The following is a 27170-nucleotide window of genomic DNA, read 5'->3' on the forward strand; positions in this document are numbered from 1 at the left end:
AAAGAGGTAGAGTCCTAGATCCTACCTCTTCAACTTTTTATACCCTCTGACATGTAACCATGTTATATATTCAGGCTCGATGCCTCAGCTGCAAGCAACTGTATGCGTATGTCTGCACACACGTCAGGTTTTTTTACCCATGCCTTGTTTGCTATGCACATGCAGATGTCTCCAGTGAAGGGCATGCTTAGACCTTTAGCACCCATCAGCCAACCCATGGTGCTTTCACTCAGCAGGTTGGCGTTTTTAGCTCAGCTGTTGGGTAGATCCCTGAACTGTGCTTTGCAGTTGGCAACATTATCATTTCTGACATAAGCAGTCACAAATGGTTACTTTACTATCAAAATCTTCCCCCCCAGCTCTGTGCTCAGTTTTACCAACTGAGTAGTCCTAATCTGAGGACTTCCATTTAAAACACCAATACAGTAGGTATGAAATACATCAGCTTGACCACACTAGGAACTAAACTTGGGAGACAGGTACATGAAGGGCGTGGGACGTGTTCTTCTAGGAGGTCCTAACTGCCAGAAATGCGAGTGGCACCACTGTGAGTGTGTCTGAACAGGACCCGCCTGCTCCAGAAGCGGGAGCAGAGGCTACAGCCTCCAGGAGGGAACACCGACACGCCACCACTCACAGCACAGCACGGACACAGCTCCAACCCTTCCTGGCTTGGAAAGACGACTCTGGAGAAGGACTGATGCGCTGAAACAAGTGTTACAGAGGCTCTGAGATTTTAGTAGTGCAAGGCAAATGCAATTCAGGCTCTGTTCATGTCAATTCCCATTTCTCACGGCAGTGACAGCTTTCACGAGGCAGGGACCTGTCCATTGGAAAATGGATTACGACCACCAACTCTTGCGCATAAACTACTGAGCAACCATCTAATGGTCACTAGAGAGACACCACAAGTCTGTGCTGGTGACCTAGAGGTGAAAAGACTTTGTCTGTCTGAATCCCCGAAGCTTTCAGACTCCTGATCAGGGGGGAAGTTCTGATCTAAATGACCATTAATCTTCCTTAAGGTGAAAAGGTCAGAAGGGCAAGTTATTTAATACTGTTTTTTATGCCAGCAAAAAAGTATCTTTATTTCCAATGCTATCATAAAATATACAGCAACACTTAAACATCCAATCACAGCGATTTTTCAAAAGTGATGTCAGTTGTTAGATAGATGACAAAGTCCACACACAGCGTCAGCCCCCCACAGCTGTGTCCATAGCCATACCAACAATCCCACACAATAGCGTCCTTAAATCCCATAAAGGCAAGGGACAATGCCACAGAATGAAGCGATATCGTATTGGAGCCGCTGATGATCAGTCTTTAACTGTGTTACCCATTTGACTGCAGGTGTAAATCAGCATTTCAATGTCAAGTTGCTAATTTAAGGCTGTATGGTCAAACATCCAAATGGCATACCCCAGGAAAAGCACAAGTGCATTGTTCAAGTAGGTGAAAGTCACTGCAAGTCACGGAACACAGAGGAAAAGTTCCACATCAATAAACCAGTGTTTGTGCTATGATATATATATATTTCATGATACAGTAGTATTAGATTAAATTAAACATTTACCAGAGCTCAGACAACAGCATGGGCACAGCCATCATTCTGGTGCTGCTCAGTTGACTTGGTGGCGTATGCGCTGCTAGGGTACATGGTGGCAGAACCAAGCTCTGTGGCTCTACAGCGTAACGTGAATTAACATGGCTCTCCAAAGAATACGTGTCACATTTCCCCCGCCTTCACTTAACTGTGCCACCTCACAGATGTGCATTAACTTCCCCCCTTTAATTCCCACGTTCAGAGAAATAAGGAAAATACCTGCTGCCATTTGTTGTATTTAAAGTTCTCTGAAAACCAAGTACGTGTAATTTTTCAAATTAAACCAAAGACTGAAAGTATTTTTTCGTCCCCCCTCCTGTTACTAGGAAAGTAGTTAACTCAAGACCCTGATTAACATTCCATTGAGCTGTGTCAAATGGTTCTTCCTCTTATTGTTGTTATTTGGCTGTAAAACGTTTTCTACCAACTCACTCATGGCAGCTGTTTCAGCACAATGGGGAAAAAAAGAAAATGAATGGCATTTTGGTGGGTTATTTAATGGGAGTCTAGAACTGGCAAAATATAAAACTGCATTCAGAAATGCTGCATCTAAGGGAACTGCAGCCTTCCTAATGGTAGGCCAGGTTTTGGGGTTTTCTTGTCTGTTTCACTGAGAAATTCAGAGCAAGAGTAGAAGCTTCTGCTTATTTCATGGTCAAGTAAACACAAAAAATATGCACTAAACATTTTGTAACAAACTGAGCCTGGGTGATTTCTCATATGTACACTGCAGGTAAGTACAAAGGTAACTGCCCAGGGAACAAAAAAAATTCATGAGCAACGAGAGCTGAGACCTTCAGTCACTGTCAGTCCCACCACACCATTGCTCACAGAGGAACCTCTTCTGCAGGTGGCCGGTGTAGGTGTGGGAGACCCTCTTCTCACTGGCCAGGGCTGACACTGCGGCAGACAAGCAGTCTGCATACAGCTGTGAGAGCTACAGCTCCTGGACAGATCAGGAAAACGGTCATGTCACTTTCTGTATTCACTACCTCGTGTTTGAATTTAAATTAAGTTCCTTTTTATTTAGGAAGCATACAGGGATGGTCTGAGGAAAAACGGAGACCGCACCTTTAGGCCTCCTGCTACATTGCATCAGGTTGCCCTTGTCCCTTCTGCACAGACACGCTTAATGCAGAGAGGGATTTATTAGGTTGGAGCTGTTGAAGCCAAGGTATACCGCACGTGTCCTGGAGCACTGTGGTGCTTAAGCAGATTTACTCGGGGGAACAGAGAGCGCCTAGACATAGCTTGGCCGTGTCTCTTAACCATCACTCCTTCTCACCCATGTTTCAGGTCTCGAGGGGATGGAAAGCCAACCACGAGACAGAGGACAGCCCTGGCACATTGCCTTGAAGTGAAGATGGAGCATACGCACCAACCTAGCTGTGGTTTCTTCCAAGTTTATTCACACAGGATGATGGTGAGAGTTCCTCCAGATTTAAGCACGTTGGTTCCATATTTTTCGCTTCATTCTCTTTTTAACTGCTGGGAAAATCAGCACTGGAATGGGAAGAGGCAAGGGAAAAGAGAGGCTGGACAAACAATTGTACCAGCTGCCCTCATTTCTACTGATGCCAAGCAGCAACCCTGCGAGCTGGCAGTACCTTGTGAGGGGAGCGGGCTTTCCGTTTTGTACTCCAGGCAAAACTATACCCGCTGGTAAACTATTTTCACCAGCACTGTATGTGCACTTGTTCATACTTGCTCCCCAAAGCTAACCTTATCACTGCAGAGGGATTGAGGGAGTAACCAGATGGGCCAGGGGGTGGTTTGTGTTTGCCTGCACACAACTCGGAGAATACAGGACTAGGGGAGAGAAGTAGCAGGTCAACGTTGTGAACATGGTAACTCCTACTGTAACAGGAGTCCCTAAAGCCTCTTCAAACCATTCTCCTCTCATGACTGAATAGCTGCCATTTATGCTTACTTAAAACCTATTTAAAACCCATGGTCTAGATAAACTGGGCATTTGTTCTTTTTTATATAAAGACTGAAAAATCCTTTTAGATAGTTACAGATGTTTAAGGCAGAAAGTAAGTCTCTGACTCCACAAGGAACTAGAGGGACTCAAGCAAGTCCTACTCCTAACAAGTAGGACATACAAGGATTAATAAGTATTATTACATATTTCATGACAATGCTGTAACTATGCACTGATTACACAGAGCAAGGCATGCAGAAATCAGCTTAAATGTTCACAGAAATACTGTGCAGCAGTTTGGATGCTTTTATTTCTGGAAAGTCTCTACCATTGCTCTCGGTTGTCACCCACAATACAATGGTTTTGTCTGCACAGCACCAACCTCACCAGGCAGGAGGAATCATCATGGTCTGTGAAGCTAGTGAAAGCCCACTGTCTCTGAATGGTTTTGCTTCACAGTTACTTTACAGGATTGAAGTTAACATGACAGTTAAACTCCGCTCTTTCAAACAAGCTTGTGTTTACAGCAAGTACAATATTATTTGTTATTTGAATTTCAGTATCATCTAAAGGCAATAACAGATCCATCACGGAGGGCTTGAGTAACAGAGCAGTAACAGGAACCACAAGAACAAGCTGCCCAGATTTCACACAGGTGCCCAGCCACTGTTGGCCACTCACAATTACAGTGAGTGTAATTACTCACCCCAGCTCCCCATACAAATGCCAGGCTGATGTGCACAAAATAGGCATTTTCAAAGATACAGATATATTTGACCAACAAGGTTGTCTCAGTACAGAGTAATTTTGTAAGATAATACATGAAAAAACCCTGTTAACTCTTCAGTTGTGAATAACACTACCATTGCCTGGGAGCCAGGGCGTGACCCCATCACACCATCGCTGTTTGAAAGACAGCACAGTGGGGCCACTTGAACTCCCTTGATTTTTCCTCAGAAAATTTCCAACAGTAACTAATAATTGGTGGAGGGAGAACACTTGTGTAGCTGATGTCCATGAGTGAGATTTCACAACTGGTTTAAGCCAAAGACCCTGATGCTGCCGAAGGAGTGTGGGAAACAGAAATGGCCCTCCTTACAGCACCATCTGCTTATGTTGGGTTAGGTATTACATCAAACCCTTTGTCTCATCTACAAAATATGGATAAAACCTACTATATCAGAGGGGAGCTGTGAGACTTAATTTAAAAACTAGCAAGAGGTCTGGGTTACCTGGTATGGCAAGTTAAGTGCGAGGTTCTGTCAGTTGAAAATGCAACCTGCTAATAACTGCCATATTGGCACAAATGGCAAATAAAAAGTGTGCTGGAAGGAAATACCATACATTCCTGACTAGCCCATCAAAGTGCTCTGCTGCAGTGATGAAACCCGGGTGCTCTTCACAAAGTATATTCTCCCCAAACACAGCATGGCTGCCATGAATTAGGCTCCTGGAAAAAAGATTCTCTCTTCAGGCCTGCAGAAAAATGGGAGTGGAAAGATGAAACAGGCCAAAAGATTATATACAAAAAGGTTTGACAAAAAGGTGGGGTTTTTTTTTCAGACATGGCAGCTTTGCACAATACAATAAAGTGAATCCCTTGCCTCTTGCTATTACAACATCAGCCATCATGACAGAGGTTCTTGCAGGCAATTTCAGCAGAGGACAACATTCAGAAGGACATGGAAATCAAGTATGTCCCCCAGCATGGGCTGAGGCAGTACAGTCCCTATGGCCACTAAACCCATTCTGTAGTTAAAAAAGAAAGTTTCCAGTGTTCAACCAGTATCCATCCACCTATTTTAATGGGGCATTAAAACAGATCCAATGTCAATATCCAGTACACATCTGTCCTCAGATTCTAGTATGGCACTAACTGTATCAGACAAACACAAGAATGCAAAGGTCTTCTACTTCAAGAGCATGACTGAAAAGTGCTCCCTCCCTACCAGAAAGAAACAAGCACAACAGAGGTTTTGTGGTGGTTCTTGCATTTGTCTGGTGCTGTGGTAGCTGCATGATGCTGAAAGGGTTTTGTGAAGCAGAATCTGATTTAAATGAACTGTACACACAATCATGTGCACTTTTTAAAAAAAGAATAATAGTATTAAAATTTTAGTTTCATTTCTCCCTTTCCCACTTCCCTTTCTCAGTTGACAGTCAACCAGCTGGTTAACTGCTCTGAGCGTGCACACTCATTCCCACGTTTAACCAGCTCTCCCAGCGGGGCACTGTGCAGCCATATGCTACACCACCACTTTTCAATATTGAACCACAGCACACTGCCACTTCCTTAAGGTGGTGGCTGTGCTCAGAGTGACAGCACCTGCAGGAGCTCAGCAGAAGCAATAGCTTCACAGAGAAGCAAGATACAGTTGATAGTTTCTTTCCACAGAATGCAGGAGGAAAAGGGAGCCGTTGCCTCCACAGGGACAAAGTGACCATAATGGATGATGTCTTGCCATTACGTGGTTCCTGTTGAGTGTGTGACCATACTTTACTCTGGTTTTGCTCCTCCTATAAATGCTTCATATAGATCTTAAAAAGAAAGATAAATACCTGACTATACTTGTCAAAATTTTAACCCAAAGTAAACTTCCAGGAAGCCTTTTCCAAACATGTATGAAGTGTGTAGGTTTTTTTCTTAATCAAGCAACAAAAAGTACCCCAGTTCAATAGCCTTCTCAGTGAAGCCAGATGGTAAAAAAAAACAGAATACATCAAGCTGACATTCTCCCCAAGGTAACTCCCCTTCCCTATTTAAAAATTCCCAGTTATTTCTTAAATAGCATGACTTTTTAAAAACAAAATCACAGTTTTAATAAAAACCATAATTTGTAAAATATTTTGGAATATCCCTTAAAACATTTTTCTACCTTTGACCACCTCTAAAGCACAAGAAAGCCTTCAGTAAAGTGAGAAGTCTGCTCCAACTTTTATGCAAGTTAATACCACTGACTACTGAGCAAGAAAAAAACCCACAGTCAAGCCTTCACTTCAGAGCACTATTTAGTTAAAGATTAATTACTTGACCTTTTGGCAGTGTACAATGGCACCAAAGTCAAAGACACACAAGTTCTTCCATTCTCTAAACAAATTCAGCCCCATATCTGTAAGAAATTACCTTTGTGTTAGAATAAAGCACACTTTTCCAAACAAAATGTTGAACCTAATAAAGCTTCAAGGAAGCCTCAAAGAGAGTGGATAAGTCTTCTTCTGTATGGGGACGTGGTGATAGTTTAGTCACTCTCTCCTGCAAAATTTAAGAAAAAATGGATTACAGAAGGTTCCCAATAAAATTAAATCAAACAGTAGCTGAACTATGTGCCTTTGTACTAATGTCCTTCACAGAGAATAACAAGGTTTTGCAAATAAGTAATCAAGTAATTAAGGTTGAAGCATCATCAGCTGTACAGTACTTTCAAGAATATATTAGTTTAAATTGCCTATAATTAAATACACAGAACCAAGATTAAAATGCAGTTCAGTTGCAAAGTCAAGTACTTCAAACACAGGTCTTGTCAGTCACAGATTTCAGTACAGCAGTGGGTAGTATCCTGGGAACACAGTCCATTTTAAAATTCATTTGCCAGCACTGGAACTAGGAGGTCAATTTTTAGGGACCGAGATTTTCAAAATACAACATCTCTCAAAGCCTAAGAACTGCCATAGATGGGGAGAGTAAATAGTGCTTGCAACTCAGGCTACAAAAAAAGAGACACAGCAAGGGACAGTAGTAAAACTGCTTAGTAAATAGCCTGACACTTTGGAATCAGAACACAAAATAGTTGTGGTTGGTCTTCATTTGGACAGTGATTCAACAGAATTTTCGGGTGCTGAAGTCCCACCGACTGAAACTCAGGTACACGCTTCACTGCTCTGCTTGACAAAATAACCACAAAGGCAGGAATGGCAATTCAGAAAGTCCCATGCTACTGAGGATGAGGAGCTGTATTAGTGCAGGTATTCTGTTACTGCAGAAACTCAGATGAAAGGGCCTAACATTAATGTACTTGTACTGGTTATGATAATACTTTTATGCTTTCAACAATCAACCACTTTAACATTTATTGAAAGATTGGGAAGAGTTACAAACATCTGCAAAGACAGAGGCCAGGCCTACACTAGGAACGCGTTATCTTTAGATTAACATGGTGTACTTTGGCAAGATGGAGTTTCTTCTGCTGCAACCTGTTTCAACACCTCTCTTGTGCAAGAAGCTGTCCCAGTAAAAGCTCTAAATTTCCCCCCCCTCTCCTTTTTCACACGTGAGACAGTGTATGTCATTTGCTAGGGCCCTTGCCTCACGCACCAGGAGGGATGCTCTGCAAGGGGCTCCTCCAGCCCCCTGCCTCGGGGGGGGGGACGGACGGACACGGTGAGGCTCAGCTCAGACACCCTCCAGAACGGAGCACACGCCCCTGCCCAGCACAATGCTGCAGCGCAACGCTGCCCTCACAACCCACAGGGCTGCGATTTGCCAATAGGCTGGATGTGGTTACACAGCAAGAGATGCCACCGTGCTGTGAACTTAACACGTGAAATACTGGTCTAGCATGGTGAGGAAGTCAGCTGTGAGATATTCACACTTTATCATCGTGCTCAGCATGTTAGCATGGCTTGTGATGAGTCTGAAAAGTGCAGCTTTGTGTGCATAACTTCACCTACATGAGAAGCTTCGCTGGTGCAGCAGCAGCAATCAAATGGTACCTCTTTCCCCATCCCTGACCAGCGCTGCTACGCACACATACCCAGCCAAAGAAAAGGCTAAGATTCTTCTGTGCAGTTTTGAAACGAAATGGAAAATTCAAACAGCACTAGGGCAAAAGTATGTTGTTTTTTTCAGACTCACAATATGCAAAATATAACAACTCAGTACTCAAGCACTCAGTAAATTCATCAGTCTTATATTAGGACACTTTGGGCCAAATCACAGTTTTGTAGCCCTGTGCACTGAGATGCACAGAGTTATCTGTAAAGTTGCATGGGGTGACAGGAGATGATCACCCTGACAGATTGTAGCATTTCCCAGCTATATTGACAGAAGGTTGCAAACAGATGCTCCTCCTGCCTGCCTTGACACAAAGGCACCAGAGCACTCCCTCTGCACAGGCCTGCTGATATTTGCTGGTGCCCAGACAGCAAGGCCCCAGCACACCCAGTCTGACTCAGTCCATTCTGGTCTAGTGCCAAAAATGAGCAACTCCTAGCTCACCAGCGGCTCAGCCCCACTGTAGCTGCCTCTGGGATGTCTCCAGGGGGTGGGTGGGCTTCCACCATCTCACATTTTCAGTCCTCCCCATCTCCTCCCAAACACCATCACAGGGCTGGCCACCTTAGACCTTGGGACAGCATCTTCTTTGCTACACTCACTGCTGTCTGTAAACAGGATCGATTTCAACAGACTCACTTAGAAAGGAAAATAAAATTCTGTTTTAACTTAAAGTATAAATGTTTGTCCCAGTAGAGTTCCCACCCCAAATCCTGGCAGATAGAGTAGATAACTTTTGTTTTCCTGCAGCCTGCACTTCACAGTGTGGAATTCAGCCCACACAGTTATTAGTGCTGTCACCGCTGCACCACACTGCCTTGCTGATGTGAATGGGTCAGTGCTGTATTCCAAAGAAAACCGATTGCAATATGAAAAGAAAAAATATACCAAAGATTAAACTGCATGGATTACCTCTGTGGGTAACAATGGACTATTAGGGAAGGCTAATACATTTTCATTGTGCTACATCTCATATACAAAAATGAGGTTTGAGAAACTATTAGGTCATCTCATTTTACACAGTACAATTAATCATCAATGCCGTGAGATGACAGTAAATGAATTAAAAGTCAATTTGAGCTAAGCTAACAAATAAACAAACCAACCCGTCAACATCTTTTGGTGAAGAACGTTCCCCAGCTATGCAAAACATGCTTTCAGTGAGATGATGTGCTTGTGATGACCTAAACCCAATTGTTTTAAAGGAACATAATTATCAAAACAAACCTCCAAAATGCCCCATAACAATTTACATGCATAACCTATATGATAGGCGCTCAGAGACCTTAGTTTTCTTCCTGGCTTTGCCACTGCTCCATGGTGTGTGATCCTAAATAGTTGCACCTTTGTGCCATTTTCTCAGGTATAAAACAGGAATGTTAATATTTATGTTCTAAGTTGCTCTAAGATTTATGAGTGAGAAGAACTAAACGTGGTAAGAGGTACTGCTGTAAAAAGCAAATAACCTTTCAGCCTACAAAATTTTCATTTTCTCTGTAGTGTTTATTTCCCTTGCTACTTGGTGGAAATAAATCCTAAGTAGACAAAACAGTCCATAGCATATGAATCAAACTGACACTAGATTTTGCTTTTGGAGTGGTGTGTTGCTTTTTGCAGTGTCTTTGTGAGCACTGAAACAACAAAGGGTATTACAAATTTAATCTATATCATCCCACGGGACCTTATTTCAAATTCTGATGGGGGTCAATAGAACAAAAAAGCCATCTGGGAAGAAAAGTGCAACTTCTCAATATGGAAAAGTTTAATACAAAGTGAGCTGAATCGTTCTTACCAGATAGCACTTGGTATTAAGGCTTTAATCTATAACCCATCCTGCATAAATAATTAACAGAGATAGTTATGAAAAAGCAGTACCTTCTACAAAGATCAAAGGTCTATGAAAAACATCCTCTTTTTTAAAAATGTGACGTTTAAAAAAACCACAACCAAACACTTAGCCATTCTTTCTTAATCCATGCAAAGAACAGACTGCAGCATGCGCTCCAACTCACTGAAAAGAAAAATGTAAACTGTGCAGAGAAACAAAATACAGTTGACTAATTTTCTCCATTTTCTCCATTTTAATTGCTTTCATGTAGGATTAGAAATAATATTTGCTTGAAAAGAAACAGTTCTGTTTTTTCAAAAATCTGTTCTATTTTATTTGACAAGAAAACCTGTTTTGCTTTCTGTCTTACCTGAGGCAGAGTGCCTTTGACTAATGCAGGGATGTCTGCTTTAGAATAACCAATTGCAGCTAAGCCATCATCAACATTCAGATCAAATAGGAATTTCCGGAGCGTGTCTGCCAAAATAAACCCCGCATCTTTGATTCTGGCAGTGCGGATGTCAGCTCCTAAAATAAGACATAATGCCTTGACTGTAGGGTGGAGAGAGCGGAGGAAGCCTGTTCTGGACTTAATTTAATCATAATATCAGCTGAATACATAGCCATACAGAACAGTCACTGCCCTAAGAGCAACACGAAGTAAAAAGAGGAATCAGTCTTCATTTTACAGTTGGTATAGTTTGTAAAAGGTGAAATAAAACAAGATCAGGAGAAGCAGGTAACTGCTGCCAGAAAGACTAACTGCCACATGATGTTAACTTCCTTTCCCTCTGTGCTTACAGCGAGAAGCACTTTTCAGTCTGACTAACTGCTGGGAGGAAAGAAGCTAACGCATGAACGTCAATGGTATTTATTTTTGTGGATAGTGTGCCAAATGCTAACTTTATTTTAAGGCCTTGAGTTTGCTGACATCTAGAGGACATGGAAACCACTACCTATTCTGTTCAACTGCACATTCAAAGAGCGGACTAGAACATGCAGGCTGGGAAAGACAGGAGTTGGCAGGGCAGCGTTCAAGGGGTTAAGTAAATCCTAAACTTGCTGGTATTTGAATATGTGCTGACTTGTGTAGGATAATGTAGAACTGAAGAGGAAGAACCGGTATCTTTGAAACATCTACTGAGCAGTAATAAAAGCAGCAATAAAAAAGGAAAGATTACCAATATTTCTTACAGAACAGCTTGCTTTCCCTTCTTCAATGAATGGTCAGGACTTATTTAAAAGTAATAATAAAAACGTGTCCAGATAGATGACACAGGTTCCTTCATATGATTTTTTTCAAAGTAAGCTGAGCTAAATTTGTTCTCTGTGTAACCTCAATGATGTTACACCAGAACTATGCTAGGTCTAAGTGCCATACTGAGAGATGAATAAGAGCACAACATAGCTAAAGGAAAAATATTTTCTGTGATCCTCACACAGTTCAGTGTGACATTCAAAGGGGGTTAAGTGAACAGGAGACCAACAAGCTCATTTGAGGAGCTCAGATATTTGGGTAGTAAGACTGGCAGTACTGTAGTAGATAACGTTCGGGAGAAATTGATAAATAAGGTATGACAGAGTCTTGTACGAAGTCTTATGCTACTGGGACTATGCCATGTAGTCCGAGTTACTCCTCTACAGCAAAACCCAGGATAAACTGGGACATAAATCCAGTATCTTCAGATAGTAAAGTAAAAGGGAAAGGGAGGAGGGGAAAAAAAAAGGTCAGTAAATGTGAAGGTCAGTTTTAAAATATTGCTATAGATCTAGTACTTCTTTTTGCTCAACCTAAAGGATACATCAGTCTTTGATTGCACTTAGAAAACTTCTGGCCACACACACACCTATTTCAACTGTTTAAGAATCCACCTAGGGAGGTATTAAGCTTTTTCTGGCTGTACTCAAATTCACAGCTGTACATACACACAACATAACTATTTAGTAATCTGCTTCATGTCATAAAATACCTTCCCAGTCATTGCATTTGGCAACATGACAGATTTGAATCAACTACTGTAGTCAGTTGGACTCTGGCCTGGAATCAGAAGTAAACACCCCAGGTAGGAATCTACAAATTCAATTCCAGGTGACATGTTTTCGGCAGAGTCCTTTTATAGCAAGACAGAAAATATCATAGTTTAAATTTCTATTGAGAAAATTAACAGAGCTTTTAGAGACAGAATTTATGTCAGCAGCTCATACCACAAAACCTAAAGGAACTGCTTTTCAACCACTTGTTTTAAAATCAAGGAGCTAGCATTCAAATTCTCTGATATGCTGTGCTGGCCAGTTATCCAGAAACATTTTCTTAGTCCACTTTGAGTTGTGTGTTACTGCTATAGGAACACAGACATTTTGTAGCTTTCTATATGATTCCAATTATGTTTGTGTTCTGGTTTTGACCACAGGCAGGACCACATACTTCGGAAGAAGGCTGAACAAACCTCAGAGCCAACATTTATAAAATAAATGGAATTTCCCCCAATATAGTTTTTCCAGCCATGTGTTTTACACCCTCTTTAAAATACTGGGATATTTTCATTGTCTATAAAAGTCCCACTCTTTCTTGAAACTCACAATGCTTTCAGATGTACAACTTTCTTGTATAAGTTATGTGACCGGACAGCTGTGACTTGCATACAGAAGGCTGACCATACAAGGTACTAAACACGAATTTTCCAAATGCCAGGAGAGTTGCCCTAACCACTTTCTCTCTACTCTCTACACTGCTACGCTCATAACTGTGATTGCTTATTAGTGAGCATGGGTATGAGCAACAGTTTAGCTACAACACAGTCTAGCGCAGACAAAAAACCTGACCTTAGATATAAATAAATTAACCCACTGCAGAGCCATGCAGTCACAGCTAGTCTGCTAACAGCTCCAAGATTACACACAGTCATGCTGGGGGTGCAGTGAAGAGGTATCCTTTCTAAAGGACACCTTCCAGTGATGTGTTGCACAGATAACAAAGCACTGTATGAAAAGGTAATCTCTAAATGAGCTCTCAGCTTGCAGCATTTACTTTTATTCTACTAAGAAGCAGAAAAGGCCTCTTTGCTCATTAACACACTTCTGAGCCATCACAGATGCATTCACAGAATAGCTACTTCGTGCTTTCCCTTGACATTGCCCACTGAGAAGTTCCAACACCTACAAACAAGCTTAGGCCTACATTAGAAAGACCAAAATGCACAGTTGTGTGCCATGGAAAAAAGAGCAGAACGCCACTCTGTCCTAATTCAGTGCCGCAGCAGGGAATTTGTTAGGCAAAATGCTTCCGTTTAGCTAACAGATGCACCTCAGTACTGGTTTGTTTTATGGTATCTACTCTAAAGTAACTACTCTCCATAAAGCACCAAGAGAGATGCCAGTCACAGCAACTCTCTCCTGATTCATAACGTATCTACAGTTAACTTCAGCTGTCCAGTTTTCTAGCCAAGAAGCAGATTTCTCCAGGTTGCTTCTCTAACTACATCATCCAATACAAAAATTTAGCATTCTTCTACCTAAGTTTGCATTATATGTAACTCAGACTCCAGAATCTTGCTTTTTAAACTTAAAACCCGTGCAACAACCAACTACAATTGCTTGCACAATTTTTTTTCCTGCCCAAAAGACATTTTGGAGAGAATTCCATTTGTATGAGTAATTCGTATCCATAGAGATTCCTACCTAGTATCTCTGCAGCTTCCAAGTGCCGCTCTGGACGTATCTGTGCCGTGAAAGCAAACACTGCTGGGGATGTCAGCACCACAGAAAGGCCATGTGGCTGGGGAAAACAAAAAAACAAAAACCAAAAAAGAATAAAATCATATCAACAGGACATGTACTTTCAACTTCAATGTGTTTTAATGCTCATTCATGTGAGATAACAGAGAACTGAAATGTATAATATGAAAAGAAAGATAAATCAAATTTTACCACTAAAGAGTGATCCACATTATAATCCTTTGGTTTATAAGTTTTCACCAAACCAGAAATAGGGTAAGACATTCCATGGCTGGAACAGAGAGTAGAGAGAGTGGTTAGGGCAGCTCTCCTGGTATTTGGAAAATTTGTGTTCAGTCCCTTGTGCAGTCAGTCTTGTGTGTGCAAGTCTCTTAGGTAAATGTATTGAAAAGGTATTTAGGTGTATGGTATGGATATAAGGTAGAGACAACCCTCATTTCTCCGCACCCTAAAGACCTAGCTGTAAAAACCAGCAACTCCTTACTTTGCGAGTGTGAAGTTATATTACTCCACTGACTGGACTGAAAGATTACTAAAGTAATACAGTTGCTAAAGTAATACAGATATGCCAAAAATAGCATATTCTGCATCACTACTTGATCACACTGCCTGAGAAAAATAAACATTAAAGTATAATTAATGAGTGAATTTGCTTAAACAAAAGGAATGAAAGGATGGTCTTTGAAAAGAATGACTGCTAGTAACTTCTCCACACATTTCAGGCTTAGGCTTTGCTTCTCTGAGATTTTCACCCAGGTGAAACTACATTACCTTGCAATATTAATTACAGCTCATTTCAGCCTGCTGAATGCCTACCCCACAGACAAACTTGCAGACAATTGCATCAGTTCAGGAATGGCACAAGATTACCTCATTGCTGTCTTACTGCAGAACAGCTGGCATGAAATTCAATATTTTAAATAGCATTGATGTTGGGTTTTGTTTGTTTGTTTGTTTTTTCTAACTATGGTTTTTACTATCAAGGAAGGTAAAGAAGGCCACATTTTGGAATTTTCACATGATTGGATTTGAGTATCACAAGCCAGAATACACAATCCTCATACAAATAAACACCAGGAGCCCATCAATTTCTCACAACACACAGCTCCCCCTGCATCACAGGCCAGGCTATGACATTTATTATATATTCAGCAACAATGGCAGCAAGGTTTTTGACAATCTGAAACAAACACTAGCTAGAAGCTGACCTCAGATGGGGTTAACATTTTTCTGTACTCACCAGAGATGAACACCAGCATTGCCAAAGCCAATACCAGCAAAAGCACTTGCCAGGTGCATGTTGGCTCTTGCTTCACGGTCTTCAGGGTTTCTGATGGCTCTGTGCACCATGGAGACAACGGTACCAATGAATTCACAAACAGATTGGTAATTCAGGATGGAGAAGGGAGAGGGCTTCTTTAAGGACAGATAGACAAAAACCTCTAAGATAAGCCAAGATAAACATATCGGAAATAGCATCAAGTCATACTTCAGCCAGAGAACAATCCTGCTTCTGGAGCAGTAAGTACATCAAACTGGTTCAGTGAAGGGCAAGTTTCCTTTCACTTTTCCAAAAGCTAAGTAAATAGAGCGAATTTAGCCATATTCCCCTCAGTGGTGGTTTAAACAATTCTCCTTAGGAGCTCTGGCAACCGTATGTACAGCTCCACGATCACTCCAGCTTTCTCACCATCTCATTAGGTGGTGGTCTGGACCCCACCATCTGTGTGGGAATAGGATGGGTTCCTTGCCTTCCTACACAGAAGCAGTCTGATGACATGGAAAAAAACTCTCATGAATAGATTCCACAGGTACAATAAACAACTACTATGACTAGCTAGGTACTGTAAAAAGCCTTTTACAAAAAAACCCCACATTGGTCTTTAATAGAAGTGCACATGGTATACAAAACCCGTATACAGACTAAAACTTCATTAGTAGGGATCAAAATCAACTCCCAATTAAGTCAAAACTTAATCTAAGTTGAAGGTCTTCTAAGTATGAACTAGTTTTCAGTAAATGCATAATTTTGAACATTTGTAAGTGCACGTGGTTACCTTCTTGATGGATGTGTAATATCTTAATTTACACTGAAGGCCACGGAAACTACACCAGCAGTATTTCCTTTAGTTTGTTACATATTCCTCTTACACTGTCATGGAAAGAGGATTCTTGAAAAAATACGTGAACGCTGCTCCCATATTAACTGAGCAGCTTGAACTACCTTCAACTGAGGACTTACAGATTCACAGAGGCATTAAAAAGCCACTTCCTCAAGATGATCTAGTAACCCTAATTTTACTTTAAATTTTATCTGAAAAACTTTTTTCTTTATTTAAGAGAAATCCACAGTAGAAAACGAAAGTTTAATGTAGTAGTTTGCCTTATTCTAGCTTAAAATTCAAGTTCTTCTAAGCGTTCCTTTTTGGGCACTGAAGACCGAGCATCCTGCAAAGGGAGCGGCTGTTAAACGTACTACCTTTTCAAATATTTAGCCACAATGCGCAGAGCATGAAGAGCCCAAACATCACTGATGGGGTTGCTGCCTTGGTAAGCTGGTCGGTTGATTGGATTTGAAGGGCAGGGACTGCGCATGTCGTAAGGAAGAGCTGTGTACGATTCTAGAGCATGGCTAAAAGAAAGATTAAAACCTGAATTATTTAAGTGGAAGAGCTCCATTTTACTGCCCTGTTGCCCTTTGAATGCAGGTTCTACTTACTTACTTCTGGTGTTTAACAGTTGCCATGAACAGAAATACAATTGCATAGGCAACTGGAAGAATGCTGGGCAGGCACCTCCAGAGGTCTTTGCTCCCTAACAGACGCACACAAGGCAAACAGTCACTGTCTACCAGCTCACACCATGCTTAAAGTTAGGCTGGATGAACTGGCATCTTGGGGTGCAATGCTTTTACTGAAGAGCACTATGCAACTGCAATGGGTCTGTTTCCTTTCTGTAGGACAGGAACCGTAAGAGGCTTTAGCACTGGAAGCATCATAAGCTACCTTTCTTTTAATAGTATTGACCTTTAAAAAATTAGGAGTATGATATTTAAGCTAAATGGAACTGACAACAGTCTCGTCTCCCAAATACTTGTGAATCTGACTACATAAAGAAGGGGCACTGCCTGCATTGCTACATTTAGATGTACAAAACTACAGACAAGCTATTTTCATTTATGAACAAATGCCTCAATTCCATTATAGACGCTGTAGCAGGATACTTCATCAAGCTTGAAAAATCACACAGTTTCATTATACATCTATTACTTTAATATAAACACCACCAAGAAGCAAAGTAAGCTCTGGCCCTTCAAATAGAAACTTCTGTGCATTTTATGCAGGTTTAAGATGAAGAAAATTTTGTGCCAAGTAAAAAGCACATTATGCGAGAGGTTCTGAAGATGGTCATAATTGGGCTAAGACCTGCCAGCATCCCACAAGCCTTCACAAATTTTTGTTGACACATTGTGGCTTTTATTAGCAAATCCTTGTTCTCTATTCCCTGCCATGTCTGTGAGACATGCTAAATGCTGTTGCAATTGTGATTAATCATCTACTTGATCTCTTAAAAAGGGACACCTGGACTCTCTTCCCTGACAGTAACCATTCTGGAAGCAAATGATGTCTCCAGTGCACTGCAAAAACATCACAATTTCTGCAAATGAGTGATTTGTTTCCATACATTCTGAGGGAGTGTGTTGGGTTTGCATGGCAAGGTTTTGGTAGCAGAAGGGGGGGGGGGGGGGGGGCAGCTACAGGAGTGGCTTCTATGAGAAGCTGCTAGAAACTTCCCCTGTGTCTGATAGAGCCAATGCCAGCTGCCTCCAAGACGGACCTGCTGCTGTCTAAGGCCAAGCCAATCAGTGCCTCTAGGATAACATATTTAAGAAGGGGAAAAAAACAGTTAGAGAGAGAGCAGTGAGAAGATGTAAGAAACTCTGCAGACACCAAGGTCAGTGCAGAAGGAGGGGCAGGAGGTGCTCCAGGCAGCGGAACAGAGATCCCCCTGCAGCCCATGGTGAAGACCATGGTGAGGCAGGCTGTCCTCCTGCAGCCCATGGAGGACCCCACGCCGGAGCAGGTGGAGGCACCTGAAGGAGGCTGTGACCCCGTGGGAAGCCCGCGCTGGAGCAAGCTCCTGGCAGGACCTGTGGACCCATGGAGAGAAGAGCTCATGCCAGAGCAGGTTTGCTGACAGGACTTGTGACCCTGTGGGGGACCCACACTGGAGCAGTTTGCTCCTGAAGGTCTGCACCCCCTGGGAGAGACTCACGTTGGAGCAGTTCATGAAGGACTGTCTCCCGTGGGAGGGACTCCATGCTGGAGCAGGGGAATGATGAGGGGAGTCCTCCCCCTGAGGATGAAGAAGTGGCAGAAACAACGTGTGATGACCTGACCGTAACCCCCACTCCCCGTGCTGCTGAGAGCGGGGAGGAGGTTGAAGCCGGGAGTGAAGTTGAGCCTGGGAAGATGGGAGGGGTGGGGGGAGGTGTTTTAAGATTTGATTTTATGTCTCATTCCTCTACTCTGTTTTGCTTAGTAATAAATTAGATGAATTTCCTCTCTAAGTTCAGTCTGTTTTGCTTGTGATGATAATTAGTGAGTGATCTCTCCCTGTCCTTATCTCGACCCATAAACTTTCTGTTATACTTTTTCTCCTCTGTCTAGTGAATGAGGGGAGTGATAGAGTGGCTCTGGTGGGTATCTGGCCCCCAGCCAGGTTCAACCCACTACAGGGAGGCAGTGAAATTAAGTAAGAGGAAAGTGTAATGGAGACCACCTTAACAAGAACAGGAAAGGGAGAAAAAAGATCATCCTCTTCTGCTCCTAAAATCTATTTTTTTCTACAATCATCATAGTCAAAATACAAAACTGTAATAAATTCAAGCAGCAGCCTACACAGAAAACTCACCAAAGCACGTCAAACCCACTGTTGGCTACTATTCGCTCAGGCATAGACAGCGTGTGTAAAGGATCAATGATGCCTAAGGTTGGTTTAATGGCTCTTGAAGCAATACCTGCAATATGTAAGTAAGGAAAATGAGTTAATGGTTATTTGCAACAAAATAGGACAAGACAAGCTTGAGGTTCAAAACATAACAATAATGAGGGGAAATTATTTGAAACTATGAAGATAAAAGCAAAGAGAAAGAAGGGAGAGTAAGAAGTATCTATGAGTCTGTTTTACTGATGATTAAGTTCCTGTAAGAGAGTTCTTATCATTTGAGACTGTTGCCTGAAATGAATTATACGAGACAATGTTCTCTCTCCATTTGTAACCCTCCCCAAGCAGCCTAAACTTTCAAAACGTCTGGCTGAATGGCATCTGCAACATTATTCTTAGATTTGTATCTTCTGTGAACAATCAGAGGGCAAGACTGGTTTGGGTCTACAATCAATTGCTATTGCTAATTGCTGTCTTCAGCATCTGTAATAATCATGCCTTCATATTATGGTTAAGGAGGCACAGATGTAGCTTTGAGAGAGAGACATACAGACAAACAGACTGATTGACTACACATAGACGAGAAAACTCTAAGCTATGGTCAGAGCTCCTTAGCACACCCATTTGGGTCCCAAGTACTGTAGACTGTATAGCGTATAAAATCCACACGTTTAGAACTAAAACCTTGAAACAGCTGTAAAGCTTAAGATGATGTTTTAGCCCTAATCTTTATTTGCCAGGGATGAAAAGGCCAAAGGAAGACAGTGCTCCTCAGTTGCACAGCATCTCAGGCCTGAGGTTTCAAAAGTCAGGAAAAGGAACATTTGGTTGCAATTACACAACAAAGAAACAGAAGTCTTAAAAGCAGAAAGCAAAATACAGAGGAAATAAGGAACAGTTGGGTGACCCTGAATGTAAGTAGAAATTTCCTTTGCAATTAACATTTTCTGCCATTTAAGAACTTGAAAGATTTTAGTTTCCTGTTTTGCCTTCAAACTATAATCCACTGTATTACAAACATATTTCATTATGTTAATATGCTATAAATTTAATTCAAGGAGGAAGCCTTTAAGCTCTTCAAATTTGCCTGCAGCAGTTGAATCAAATAAAATGACACCTGAAATGACATGCAGTATCCCTTTCTTTCAAGGCAAGGAAGTAATGAAGGCATTGGAAAGGCAATTGTCTTGAATAGCAGACACAAAAAAATATCTTACCGGTTTTTACTTTTAGTTCTTTGAAGTCAAAAATGGCAACACCAGTGGTTTCACTTCCAGTTCCAGATGTCGTAGGAACTTAAAAGGAAGAATGGGGATAACAACAAATAATAATACGTTATATTTCAAAATAAATAAAAACACACTAGTAACGCCACCAAAATACAGAATCCAGGAAATCTCAGAGGTATCCCTGATCCGAAGCCAACAAGGCAAAGAGAAACTGCTACTTTGCTCTCTTTTCTCAGTAAAAGGAGTCAAGCTCAGCTAAACAAGACAAACTAATGAAAAAAACTGTGATTTTACTTCCACTGAAGTAAACAGCAAAATTGCTGCTGAATACAACTAGAGAAAAGTAAGACCACAGGAAGGTGTAACAGTTGTGGTAAACTGATTTAAGCAGAAATATCATACAGAGTGTAGAGTGACTCTCCTTCTCCTAGCCCTTGTTCTCCACCGCCCCCTCCCCCGCCCTGCTTTACCTGCGATGAGTGGCTTGAGGGGCACAGTGACAGGCTTCCCTTTCCCAACAGGAGCATTGACATAATCCAAGAAGTCCGATGTAGGGCTGGACACATACAGGTTGGCAGCTTTGCAGGTGTCTATTACAGACCCACCTCCAACAGCAACATAGGCATCGAACTCTCCCTTTTTAGCAAATTTAACGGCATCCAGGAAACTTGGAAAACAAGAAAAACTTTCCAATTAGGAGAAAAATGGCACATAAAGAAATTACCTATTAAGACCAGTGTACAGGTCACAAGGAGGTGTTTAAACAGGTGCAAGGTATGCTGTAAGAGCCTAGGCGCTACTTTGTGAAGCGCACTGTCAGAAGTACCTTTCGTCTGTTGGTTCCACCCGGACATTATCATACATCTCAAAGTTTATACCACATTTTGCCAAGGAATTCAATACTGCATTTACAGGAGGGAGTTGGGAGAGGTTTTTATCTGTCATCAAACAAACTCTTCTAGCACCAAGATTCTGCAGGTCCTACAATTACAATGACATTAAAACACAAACAAGTGGTATAAAATCACACACTGAACTATTTAAATACTAATCCAAATCAACTGAATCATTTAATTATAATAAGAAAACCAACCTAAAAATAGTTGGTTATTGTAAAATTTTTGAAACAGTATCAACTTAGGATGATTAACCACAAACATATAGGATGCAGAAAGCAGCATAAAGCTGCCAAACTTACATAGTTGAAGTCCTATGATAGAAGAAAACTAATGATAAACATGATGAACAAGTGAAAACCACATGGAACCACATAAGACTACAGTAAAATGTAAAATATTTTTTAAAAATATTTTTTTCCTACACAATTCCTGTGACATAGAAAGGCTTTTCCACAGGGTAGGTCTCCCCTAACTGCTTACCAAAGCATGGCATTAAAATCTTGAAAATTTAATATTGAATATTAATTTATTGATGAAAAATCAAAATAAGAGGGCAAAAAAGAAAAATAATACTACATCCTAACCTTTGCTAAATTGTCACAATAGCTATACAATACATGCAATTCTAAATAATCCTAATGTGGTTTAAAGACAGAAGTTTTAACTTCATTTACTATCTGACTACTAGTTTACTTTACAAATGTGCAAATAAAAAAAAGTGAACTGTTAATGCCATAAATGCCAAAAAGAGACGAAAAATGATAAATGAAAAAACCTCAATGATATCGGCAAACTGGAACAATGTACAATATTCAGGTACAAAGTACAATGAACAATATTCAGGAGAATCACCTCACACTGCTGAAACAAAAATCCTACACTTTCACAGTACAAACTCAGAGCTGAATGAATATCCACCTAATTTAATAGAAAGTCTCTGATTCATTTTAATGAGCACTAGAAGAGACAAAAATGATCTTGAGAAAATCCTGATGAGTCACCAGGATTCAAAACTTTTTGAATTAAATTCCCTGTCAGAAAAAAATATTGTTGCATAATCCTAGCAAATCATCGACAATGTAATTATCCACTGATTATTCACGTATACCGCAGGAACACTGATGTAACATGCTTCTGTTCTTTACTCAACAGTATTTTCCGACCTTTTTACACTGGTGTATATGACTACACATACTGCAGAGCAGTGGAGATTCAGACACACCATATATAAGCTTGCCCTTATAAAATGGATTGATAGCACCATCAGCCCTTTAGAAAATAACTCTTCACCAGTGATGGACCTTCACTATGGATGCTTACCATGCCAATCTCTTTAGTAACTCCTTCTCCATAGCGGATGTTGGAAATGGCCATCTACAAAAAATAAAACCCCACAACATTTTTTTCTGGAAAAATGGAATCTAGTCCCAAGCAGTCAAAGTGAAATATAAATATTTACTAATGCAAATATCTGTTAAATGCCATATTTGGAAGTATACAAAATACTACTTTTAAATCAAATATATTTTATTATTAAATCTACCTCAAACGCATAGTCTGTATTTCCCAGGGTAGGCCGTTCAGGAACTGGAATCAAAATGAAACAGTAAAATTAGGGAACAAAAAGTGACTTCAATCTGTATCTCAATGCTAGAGTTGACAGATTCCTTTGCTTTTAAAATCACTAATACATTTCTACAGGTCATCTTAGCTTGTCTGGGTAACAGTTACCCATTTCATCCCTTGTTGTTTGTGAGATTAAATGATCCAAGTACTTAATTTGATTCATATAATTCAGCAAAACAAGTATGTTTTCCTTCTTTCAAGAATTAAGTCTTTCTTATAAAAACTGTGTAAGTTAGCAGGAAGTTTGCATGAGAATTTGTGACAGTCTGCAAAAACCAGAACAGCACATAGTAAGTAGAACTGAGTATCTGCAGAGCATACAGGCTGCTACATCCAGGTTGAGAGGTGTTACAAATGCATAGGAGCTACATGACAACCTTCAGAACAGCTTTTAAGACAAATCCATGAGACATCCTCCATATGCACCTGGATAGAGAACATCTTTTGTACGTGTGAGAGTAATACTGACAGGTGTTTACACTTCTTTTTACTTCTGCATAGTCCTGAATTGGCAGGTGAAACTGAATTGCTTGCTTGAAAATTAAGAAACTGCATGCATTGCTAATGATAAACAGAGTTTTAGTAAGAATTGGTGTGTCACCATCAACTTTATTTAGTAGAAGAGAGAAGATACTTATAAGGATAGTATTTCAGGCACAGCCTCCCTCTGTCATGTCATCCTTGCATGAATCTCCACAAAACTCTCCATTTCTTGCATATCCTGATTTTGCCACAAAGTGAAGCAAACTGCACATCAACTGAAACAGCCCATTCTTCTCCAAGAAAAGATCGGATGAGGCATTCAGCTCTTCCTGCTGAAGTCATGCCTTCTGTCTGCTATATTGATTGAAAATATGCTATGTGGATTCAGATCCAATGACTGAAGCCATGATAATGAGTCTTACAGACACTCTGGGGTGCACTGAAGCACTGACCCACAACAGTAACAGATAGATTAAACTCCTTTATGCACTTTCTATTCAAGCCCAGGCCAGCTGCTATCAGCTCTTTCATTGCCATCTCTTGCCAGGCTGTACATGTTTGACCTCTCCTGGAGTTTGAGTCTGCTGTACTCTTAGTCATTAATTTGACAGGCTAAGAACATGTCCAAGCCATTTACTCTGTTGCCTTCTGATGGTATAATAGGTGCCCTGCTGTTAAATTCTTGAACTAAACTTAACTTTCCGAGGAATTTTATTGAGTTCAAAAATTGCATTATTTACTAGAACACTGTCAAGAAACACAATGCACATTTTTCTTCTGCTACTTTTAAATCAATTACCACTATTTAGAGACTTACTGAACTGATACAATCTTGCTACATTATAGACTCAATTGCTGCTTAAAACTTAGAGAGGGTTCTTAACTAAGACTTCTATTTAACAAGGGTGTAGTTTGAATTGACCAAGTAGGTCATCAAGCAGACAAGCAGAAGAATGAGATTCTATTTCTTAGCTGTGCTACTGTCTTGCTGTATAATAATGGTCTCAGGCAAAATAAATATCTGAACATATATATATAGCTTTTCCATATGTAAAAGGGTAATTCTTTAAAAAGTGTCTTAAGTAAAGCACATGAAACTAAGCCACTCAGAATTACACATTGTTGAAATTATGGCCAAAATTACTCATTTTTATAGAAAATATATCTATTGTATCTTCTAGGTACCTTCAAAGTACTAAACATGGAACACGTGAGATGTATTAAAAGATAAGAACATCTGACCAGCACCCAGATAGCTATTCCCATAGACTCCCTACAATCAATGCAAGCAGAAATTCATTCCTTCCAGAGCGACTCAGTGCAGCTCTCCTGCGCTTACTCGACAGTCCTGGCATAAGTGAGCTGCGTGCTCAGGACTGACTGTATAAAAAGCCTATGGAGATTACATTCCCTAAGCCAAAGCAGACCTTTGTGAATGGCTCCTTTTTGTTCGTATCGTGTTCTGTTTCATTTCTAATGTAACAGACACATACTTTTCCCCTTGAAAGCAGACCTAAAGTTGAGATGGCTCAGGTGATGACAGCAGTAGTAGCAGCCATAGCAAATTTCTGATCAACTTGCCTCACAGCAAGAAGGACAGACAGTATGCATTAGTTGTGGCTTACATGGAAACAGTGAATCTCCCTAACAACAACCACTATCACTGTACAGTTGCAAAATAACAGACTGCTTACCTTATCCTTTAAAATGTTCTCTTTCCTAACTCTTACCTGCATCCTCTGCCCAAGTTACACCAATATGTATGGCTCTACAGGGCCACGGTCTCCTACAGAATTATTTTGGAGACACAAATGAAGTCTTACCTTGGGAATAAGTGTGGCAATGGCTCGGGCACCGACATCTAGTTAAAAGCGTAAAAAAAAAAAGAAAAAAAGAAAAAAAAAGGCATAGTTAAAATGAAAAACTAAAGCAGAAAAACGTATCTGTCCTGACCTAAAAGTCTCCTGTATGCATCCGTTCATCCTACCCCTACGCGGCCTGGCAGCAGGGCCTGGGGGTGTGAGGAGGCCTGGCCCAGCCCCGGGGCCCAGGGGAGGGGCAGCTGGGGTCCCACCGACGGAAGAACACGGGCGGGTCGCGGTAGGCGGCCCGTGGGGTGCCCGTGTGAGGCGGGAGGTCAGCGCTAGGGAGACTCCGTGGGAGACTCCCACGGCCCCCAGAGAGGGAGCGGGCGCTCCTTTCCACTTTCAAAACGCGGCGGCCGCCCGGCCTCGCCTCTCGTCCCGCTGCCGGCACCTGCCGATAAAGGGAGGAAGCACAGCGGGGCGGGGAGGCCGGCACCCGCCGCGGTCCCCTCGCTGAGGCGGCAGCTCCCCTCAGCCGCTCCGGCCCGCCCGCACTCACGCAGCCCATTGCAGCTGCCGCAGGAGGCCGGCGACCCGCTCCCGTCCGGCCGCCATCGCCGCGGCTCTGCGGGGCCGGCCGGGCCGGGGGCCGAGCCAGCGCCTCCTCCTGGGTGGGGCAGCGGGGGCTCCCACCCGCTGCCCGACCCCCCCTTTCAGTCACAAGAGTTGACCAAAACCAAGGGCCTGAAATAAGAACTGTGCCGATCGAGCTCCTCACGCCTGCCGCCCCCCCCCCCCCCGAAGCCGTGACACCTTTATCCGCTCGGGAGGCCTGAAAAGCGGCAGCACCCCGGACATCCCACACCTCCGCTCGGGTTGTCTCATGGCTGCTTCTAGGCTGCCCAGGGTTTTATTGGAGAAAGTTCACCAATAACGTCGTCAGCAGCATAAAATACTTATTGGGGGGGGTGTGTGTGTGGAAAAAATGTATGCTTTCTGGCTCAGTGGGTACAAGATGTGCCCTATGGAAACAGCAGGAAAGTCAAAGGTGTGGAACATATCTCACAACAACATTGTCTCCACATTTCTGAGGGCTTTTTGCCCCTGCTCTGCCCAGCCACTTACACTAAAGGCTCAGTATCAACGCGTTGTGCCCATGAGACAGTTCTGCGACTAGCAAGGCCCTGAGCAGCCCATGGCGGTGCAGGCAGCTCAGCACAGTGGCAAGAAGCATTTAAGAGGCAAAGCACACATCTTATGCAAAGCGCATAGGTCAAGCACTACAGTCTGTCCACCAATGCCACCCCAATCCCTTCAGCTCCAAGCTGTACGTACCCCTTCTGCCCTCAGCAGCTGCCTTCCATACAGAGGTTTTGCTTTTTAATTGTGCTCAAGCTGCCATCCTACTCAACTGCTACAGAATGAGAACTGCTATAAGGTCATCTAGCTTTTTGAAAAACTCATTTGCAACAAAATATTACATTATCATTAACCACTCACAAGTTTACCACTTGAGAGTTTGAGACCTTAATTTACTTGAGATTGCTGGAACTTGTTGTACTACACCTCTTACCAGGAATGGCCCCAGAAGAACAGCATCCTTCCTGTAGCTAAGCTACACACTGGGATGGCAAACTGTATTTTTTATTTTTTATTTCAAGTGTACAAAGACACTACAAAGTTCAGAAGAATAACAGGCTGAAGTCTGAGATCATTCCCAATACCTGCTCTCAAACAGCTCACTAAAGAAAAACACTGTGAAATTATTTCTATGAAATGATGGATTAGTTAATACAAAGAGAAATTTAGGTTTTAATCCGCTGTCCATTACAAACATTTTTCTGTGAATTCAATGGCTGATCACCAGCTTTGACTTCTTTATTTAATCAACAGAACTCTCTAGGAAATCTGTACACTTTCGCAGGCCCTGCAATAAATCTTACAGCAAGTTTTCACGTTCCTTTTGTAACTGAGCCCCAATACCAGAGTTGAGCAGCAGCTGACTTACAGAGCAAGAGCTCCACCGTCAGGCCACTTGCTCAGAGCAGAAGCGATGTCCTTCGACTGTATCTGTGCCTGAGCAGGCTGTTACTTGATCAAAAGAGGTTACAGCTGCGGTCCAGCCCCAGTTCCAGCCATCCAAGCAAGGGACAACTTTCCTGCCCAGAAATGCTGCAGCTGCAGCCAGCTGTGAAGCAATGTTACCTGGCTGTCCCTGCGAAAACCGCAGCCTTGGGGCAACAGGGGCTCCCGACCACCTCAATACACCACTAGCTCCCCCTGGACGGAGAGCCAGCTAAGAGCCAAACGCAGGACA

General features: G+C 41.9%; 2 protein-coding genes across 6 annotated transcripts in view; both read right to left on the reverse strand.

The window, feature by feature from the left end:
* Positions 1–6709, reverse strand: part of VXN (vexin) — a 31797-nt gene extending 25088 nt beyond the window's left edge. Inside the window, exon 1 of the mRNA XM_075743967.1 lies at positions 6655–6709. The gene's annotated coding sequence lies outside the window, so the exon portion shown is untranslated. The remainder of the gene's footprint in view (positions 1–6654) is intronic.
* On the reverse strand, positions 1061–25635 carry ADHFE1 (alcohol dehydrogenase iron containing 1). Of its 5 annotated transcripts, none has more exons than XM_075743962.1 (14): positions 25413–25634; positions 24872–24909; positions 22483–22526; positions 22260–22313; positions 20867–21021; positions 20511–20707; positions 20029–20106; positions 18779–18884; positions 16344–16496; positions 15105–15203; positions 14057–14135; positions 13808–13904; positions 10500–10657; positions 1061–6783 (listed from the first exon to the last, which is right to left on the reverse strand). In XM_075743962.1, the coding sequence occupies exons 1-14, from the start codon at positions 25466–25468 to the stop codon at positions 6700–6702; spliced, it is 1398 nt and encodes a 465-aa protein (XP_075600077.1). In that variant the 5' UTR covers positions 25469–25634; the 3' UTR covers positions 1061–6699. The 5 variants fall into 5 exon arrangements, with proteins under 5 accessions (XP_075600077.1, XP_075600078.1, XP_075600080.1 ...); XM_075743963.1 differs by lacking the exon at positions 25413–25634 and adding an exon at positions 25036–25394; XM_075743965.1 differs by lacking the exon at positions 10500–10657 and having other exon boundaries at positions 25413–25635.
* Positions 25636–27170: the final 1535 nt, after the last annotated feature.

The sequence above is a fragment of the Balearica regulorum genome, chromosome 2 (genome assembly GCF_011004875.1).
Source record: "Balearica regulorum gibbericeps isolate bBalReg1 chromosome 2, bBalReg1.pri, whole genome shotgun sequence".
Taxonomy (NCBI): Eukaryota; Metazoa; Chordata; class Aves; order Gruiformes; family Gruidae; genus Balearica; species Balearica regulorum.